The sequence below is a fragment of the Octopus bimaculoides genome, chromosome 10, assembly GCF_046866305.1.
Source record: "Octopus bimaculoides isolate indiv1 chromosome 10, ASM4686630v1, whole genome shotgun sequence".
NCBI lineage: Eukaryota > Metazoa > Mollusca > Cephalopoda > Octopoda > Octopodidae > Octopus > Octopus bimaculoides.
Window position 1 is genome coordinate 20,622,590 of NC_142937.1, and position 7,500 is coordinate 20,630,089.

The 7,500-nt window shown below is 37.3% G+C and overlaps 1 protein-coding gene across 1 annotated transcript in view; it reads left to right on the plus strand.

Moving 5' to 3' along the window:
- LOC106872569 (apicoplast pyruvate carrier 1) overlaps window positions 1–7,500 on the plus strand; it is a 21,509-nt gene that overhangs the window by 1,214 nt on the left and 12,795 nt on the right. Inside the window, exons 2-6 of the mRNA XM_014919600.3 lie at window positions 108–297; window positions 1,602–1,728; window positions 3,701–3,840; window positions 4,791–4,905; window positions 7,240–7,448. Of these exons, the coding sequence (XP_014775086.2) occupies window positions 108–297; window positions 1,602–1,728; window positions 3,701–3,840; window positions 4,791–4,905; window positions 7,240–7,448 (781 nt within the window). The remainder of the gene's footprint in view (window positions 1–107; window positions 298–1,601; window positions 1,729–3,700; window positions 3,841–4,790; window positions 4,906–7,239; window positions 7,449–7,500) is intronic.

Below are 7,500 nucleotides of genomic sequence, written 5' to 3' on the forward strand. Positions count from 1 at the left end.
AACAACGGGGGGGGGGCGATGTAATCGATTAGTTCCCTCCTTACAAATGCCAGGCCTTGTGCCTTTCGTAGAAAGGATTGTTATCATCACTGTTATTTTTGTTATAGGTAACATTATACCGTATGTCGTGTCCTACATGCGGCTGGTAGGGAAAGACGCAACCTTAACATACGATGATGGAATTTGGTTGGTGTCCATGGGGACAACCGCCTTTGGTCTCAGCATGATGTTCACATCTTATATAGAAAATGTTTTGGGCTTTAGAAAAACAATTCTGTTTGGTTCATTAATCCAGAGGTACGTATTATGTAATACTTTTACCATTTTCTCCATTAAACCTATAAATATACCATGGTATCTTTTAATTTATATATTATACTTGTGTCAGTGAAATAACTTAGTAATATAAAAATAGAAATGCTTATCATCCTTTCTTTCTTAACCCATTGCTTGCCATGAGCCCCATCTGGGGATCTGCTTAAACCATTACCTCCCATAATTCTATTAACTGGAATTTTGTAATGAAACTTTGAATCAGAGAAATATACCCAGTAGATATAGCAAAAAGATTAGATATGTGTAAATATTGACAGATAATTACGAAACTCGTAATTTTTAAGTGATCTCATATGAGATCACTCGTAGGTAATGGGTTAAAACTGTCTTACTGCCGGTTGCTCGTTGTATTTGAAGTGAATTGCTTATGCACTTTGCATTTGCAGAGGTGTGTTTAACAATATTTAGTTTGTCATTATTAGCTCTGGCTAATCCGAGTGGACATTTTATGTCATAAATCGCAATTTTTGAACTACAAAAATACTGACTGTTTTGAAAACGCTTTTCTTTCTTTTCACATTTCACACCTATATCATTCATTCGATACTATAGCTTCAAAAAACTAAAATGTTCATTATAGCAATTGAGTGGAAAAGGATAAATATGCGTTTTTGCAGCGGTCACTAATTGGGACTTTTTCGAAAAATTCACCGTAATTTCCAAAATAATTCACATGGGGAGAAAATTTAAATACTATATATTATTTTAACTCCTAAAACACCCAGCAAAGCTAAAAAAATATGAATTTAAAAAATTGGCAGTTAACGGGTTAAATAACTTCTCTTAATCTTTTTCACCCTGTGGAATTTCGACGGGTCCCTCTAGTCACATTAAATTATATTATACCATATCATATTATATTGTGTTATATCATTTATTATATCATATAATAACATATAATATTATATTGTCTTATATTATATCATATCAGATTACATAATTTTATATTATATCATATCATGTTATATTATATTATAACATATATCATACTATATTGCCTTATATTGTATTATATTATATTATAACATGTATTATATCATATTATATTGTCTTATGTCATATAATAACATATACTATATTATAACATGTATATCATATTATAACATGTATTATATCATATTATATTGTCTTATATCATATAATTTTATAAGATTACATAATCACACCATATTATGTTATATTATAACATATATTATATCATATTATATTGACTTATATTGTATTATATAATATTATATTATACAATATTACATCATATATTTTAGTGCTTCAACCTTAGTGTCATATTACACAATCCAGAGTTCATATTACTATTTTGTAATAACTGAAGGATTTCTCAATAGTGCCGCCGGTTCCATTCCTTATGTTGTGACAGTGTCCTGTGCCATGAAGGTAAGAACATTTATATTGCTTTGACAATATTCTATCATTACCCTCCTCCTTCTTCTTTGTGCCTTCCTCCTAATCCTTCTCCTCGTCCTCCTGCTCCACCTCCTTCTCGTGCTTCTTTTCCTACTTCGCCTCTTTATCTTTCTCCTCCTACTTCTCCTGCCACTCTTTGTCCTAGTCGCCAACACATTCATTGACGTCATCATCATCGTCATTATATAAATCTTCATCCTCGTTCTCTCCCTCCTCTTCCCTCTCCTCATCGTCTTTATCATCGCTTCCTGCCTCGTTTTCTTCCTCCTCTTACTTCTCCTCCACTCCTTCTTTGTTCTCTTCCTCCTCTTACTTCTCCTCCACTCCTTCTTTGTTCTCTACCTCCCCTTCCTTCTCCTCATCCACTTTTTCTTCCTCGTTCTTTCTCCTCTTCCCTCTCCTCATCCTCCCCTCCTTCCTCCTTCGCTCCCTCCTCTTCCTTTTCCTCATCTTTCATATATATCTTCCCCTCCTTCCTCGTTCTCCTCCTCTTCCTTCTCTTCATCCTTCCCTTCTTCCTCGTTCTATCCCTCTTCTCTCTCTTCATCCTACCTTCCTTCCTCGTTCTCTTCCTCGTCTTCCTTCTCCCTCCCCTCCCCTTCTTCCTCGTTCTCTCCCTCCTCTTCTTTCTCCTCCCCCTCCTCTTCCTCCCCCCCTTCTCGTCGTTGTCATCATCAACATCACCATTTTTCATCATACTCATTATTATCACCTTCACCTCCACCTTTATCCCCACCAGTGTTCCTCCACAATTTTCTATTTTCTGTTTGTTTTTCACCGACGTGACCCCTTTGGCTGCCATTTTGCTCGGTTGAACCCTCCAAGGCATTCAGTGTTTAAAATATTCCTATTATACTTCGGTAAAGAATTATTATCTTAGGAATTTTATTCTTTCATTTGTTTCAGTCATTTGAACGCGGCCATGCTGGAGCACCGTCTTTAGTCGAACAAATCGACCCCGGGATTTATTCTTAGCCGAACGGCTAATTTACGGGGACGTAAACACACCAACATTGGTGGGGGTGGCGCAAACACACACACACACACACACACACACACACACACACACACATATATGTTGAGAAATCAGGACGGGGCAGATGAGGAGAGGGAAGAGGAGGAAGAAGGGTAGGTACGGCTGATAATTCGCTTGCCATTCGTGACGGTATTTTAATAACACCAACACTATATATATATATATATATATATATATATATATATATATATATATATATATATATATATATATATATATATATATATATATATATATATATATACATATACACGACGGGCTTCTTTCAGTTTCCGTCTACCAAATCCACTCACAAGGCTTTGGTCGGCCCGAGGCTATAGTAGGAGACACTTGCCCAAGGTGCCACGCAATGGGACTGAACTCGGAACCATGTGCTTGATAAGCAGGCTACTTACCACACAACCACTCCTACGCCTATCAAGCAATTGTTGAAATACTTCGTGCATTTCAGAATTATAACCAATTATACATTGCAGATAAGTTTTAATAACAAAATCTCATATTGACCCCATCAAGGACCATAGGGAACCCTGTGAAAGACCACTGATCCACACCAACTTTCTTCCCCTCCTCCTCTTCTTCTTATTCCTCCTCCTCCTCCTCTCCTCATTATCATAATCATTATCATCCTCTTCCTCCCCCTCGGCCAAATCATCATAATTCCTATCATCCCCTTCTCGACCTTTCCTCTGCCTGCTTCACCCCTGCACTTCTCTTCATTATCAACACCAATATCGTCGTCGTCGTCGTCATCACCAGCTCGCTGCTGTCATAATAATAATTATAACAATGATAATAATAATTTCATCTATTTACCGCCAAGGCGAAGGATGAAGGGGACAATACAATCATAATAATAATAATAATAATAATAATAATAATAATAATAATTCCAATGTATTCCAGTGGATGCCAAATCGAAAAGCGACAGCTACAGGATATGTTCTATGTACACACGCTCTGTCGGCAACCATTTTCACTTATGCGTCTAGTAAATATATAAATCCAGAAAATTACGAAGAAAACGAATTTGTCAATGGAGAAGCGTAAGTGAATATTTATTGATCATAATATATTAAGTATGTGCATATTAAAATCTAATTCCTCGCCCGATATTGTTGTCCATTAACCAAAACTTGAAAGTAATATATTAACCCCTTGAGGTCGTAACACCGGTTTATCAGTGGGATGGCTTGCTTTTCTCTATACCGTAGCAACGCTCTATACCGTTACACCGGTGGAGTGCCAGGTATATTGTAAAATATGGTTCAGGGGGTGGGGGTCAGGTTCAAAGGAGGGCTCAAAAGGTTAAGTCTGTGTGAAGGTGTCGAGTTGGCAGAATCGTTAGCACGTCGGGCAAAATGCTTAGCAACATATCGTCCGTCTTTATATCCTGAGTTCAAATTCCGCCGAGGTCGACTTTATCTTTCATTCTATCAAGGTCGATGAAATAAGTACCAGTTACGCACTGGAGTCAATGTAATCGATTAGTCCCCTCCCCAATAATTTCAGCCTTGTGCCTATAGCAGAAAAGATTATTAGTATTCATTTTGTTCAGCCTGTACAAGTACGTGTGTAATAATAAAAATAAATGTGCACTTTTTAAAGCCTAGCCAGGCTCATGGGCCGGTTTCCCGGTTTCAATGGTATATGTGTTCCGTAGATGGACAGGACACCAGTCCATCGCAGCGTTACTCATTTTTGCCAGCTGAGTGGACTGGAGCAACGTGAAATGAAGTGTTTTACTCAAGAACAAAACGCTAAGTCCGGTCCAGGAATCGAAACCAAATCTTTCAATCATGATGCTAACACCCTAACCATTAAGCTACGCGCCTCCACACAAGTAAGTGTGTACTCACCGTTATTTTATTTACTTAATTCAAGTTTAGGAAAATTGAAACATGTCTTTGACAGTTCTGGAGTGTATTGAACCTATTTTGTGAGTGACTTTTAGCCAAACCTGTACAATATGCTTTCTTTTTATTTTATTTCCCAGTTACTTTAGCCAGAAAGATCTTCTGGCACGAGTTCCAAAGTGTTTTTTAATGCTGGGTTGTGTCTTCATGGTATCTCAATTAATCAGTGTCTGTTTGATTTCCAACCCCAAGGAGGTAATTATATTGAATATTTTGTAAAATTTAATTCAAGAATAAAATTAAGATTTACTTTATTCAGTCGACCAGCCAACAACATACATAGGTCAAATGACAGATTTACGCATACTTTCCTTGTGACCCAATCTCATTCAGAAGGCATGTGAGATGACCGGAGGTAATAGCAAAACAAAGGCAGTTGTCTAAGGTGCTGAACATTGAGCACGCAACCACGGTGGGGAGGGACAAACACACACACACACACACACACACACACACACACACACACACACACACACACACACACACACACATACGCATGCACACACACACACACGAAGGTGTGCCGGAAATTTCCTGACTTTGGGTAAAAGAAAATACAGGAGGATCAGTTAACTTTGATTTTATTCAATATATTTCTCTCTCAGATTCACACAATTATTGCAGCAATCCATCAGTATTTCTAAACCCTACAAAAATAATTCGGAAGGTTGGGCCTCCAACAAGGCTTTTCGTGATACCGTTAAAACCAGGAACTTTTCAGCACTCCACTTTTATATGTACGTTCAATACATACACACACAATCTTCATCTCTCTCTCTATATATATATATATATATATATGCTGCTTTTAAATAAAGTATATATATATATATATATATATATATATATATATATATATATATATATATATATGTATATATAGGTTATGAGCGATAGTGGTGTCAATTAGACCCACAGGTTTTAGGTAATGCTGAGTAAGTGCTAAGGATAGACCATAGTTAAGCTCCAGGTTCGGAGATTAAGGTATTGGAATCTTATATGTATACCATTCTGCCTAAACAATGGATTCACAAATACAATATTCCCTACATTCACTCTCTATTTCCTATCTTATCTAAGCTAACTATTACTCAACATTCCTCTTACACCGTCTCCGATGAAGGGATATAATAAATATCCTGGAAACAGCTGTAAGACCTTTTATTTATAAATGTTCTATATTATACACAGCCTTAGTTTTTTATCTCATTACGAAAAGTAAATCCTTATATGTACACACACACACACGCACACACATACACACACACACACACACACACACACACACACACACACACACACAAATATATATATATATATATATATTCTAACGTCCTGTACCCTGATATGCATGTATATACACATGTAGATGTAAGTATGTACATATATGTGTGTATACATGTATATATATTCTTTGTATTATTACATTATTGAACGCACACGTCCTATTTTACAAGTAAGTCTACTATTATTCTGACGTGACTATCTTTCTTTCTATCTATCTATCTATCTATCTATCTTTCTATCTATCTATCTATCTGTCTTCCTCCATCTTTCTATCTATACCTCTGTCCTGGCCTCTACTTCACTGCTATACCCTTCTGTCCCTTCCTCCTTGTTCCACTTCCTCCCTCCACCATCCTCTCTATCTATTTATCTATCTGTCTTCCTCTATCTTCCTATCTACCCTTCTGTCCTGGCCTCTACTTCACTGCTTCTGTCCCTTCCTCCTTGTTCCATTTCCTCCCTCCACCATCCTCTCTGCTCTCGTGTGACCTGTGGTCAGCTTTCTTTTCACTCCAGCCGCTGTGAAGGCAAGACGAACTACTAGCGTTCTACCTCAGATTTGCGTTTGGCCGTACGGCTTTTGAATGTTGTTTTCACTGTCCATTTTTTCCTGTCTTGGTTTGTGTTTGCCACCTTGGAATCCTCTGTGTAGTTGGTTGATCCACTACTCAGGAAGAGACTATTCTAGAGTACGTCCTGTCTGGTCTTCGAAACGTCTAGATAGAATAGAGACAGCTGATGAAGGGATATTCCAAGGGGCTTTCCGTTTTCCTATGTGTTCGTTCCGTTGTCTGTAGTTTATTGTTCTAAAGTCCTGTACCCTGATATGCATGTATATACACATGTAGATGTAAGTATGTACATATATGTGTGTATACATGTATATATATTCTTTGTATTATATATATATATATGTGTGTGTGTGTGTGTGTGTGTGTGTGTGTGTGTGTGTGTGTGTGTGTGTGTGTGTGTGTGTGTGTGTGTGTGTGTGTGTGTGTGACAAGCTTTTTCCAGTTTCCGCCTACGTAGACCACTCACAAGGCTTTATCAGCTCGAGAATATAGTAGAAGACTCTTGCCCAAGATACCACGTAGTGGGACCGAACCTTAGGCCATGTTGTTGAGAAGCAAGCTTCTTACAACACTAACATGCCTGCGCCTATTGTGGAATTATAAAAGTTTGCTCATTTATAATTCTGTTTTTTTTTTTTTTTTTTTGTTTTTTTTTTTGTTTATATATTAGGAAACGACGACAGTTATTATTGAAAATGAGGCCGTCAACGTTGATGGCACTGTGCAATCAGGAGAAGAAAATAATCCAATTCAAGATAACGATATGGCGATACAATCAGAGAATGAGGCAAATGACGTTCAGACCCAAAATATTCCGGATGAAAATGAAAGGGAAGTGAGGGTTAAATCACCAGCAAGAACAGCATCAGAGAGAGAGAGGTATTTACACGTATAATATATGCATGCAACCATATATATGTACTTTCATAGT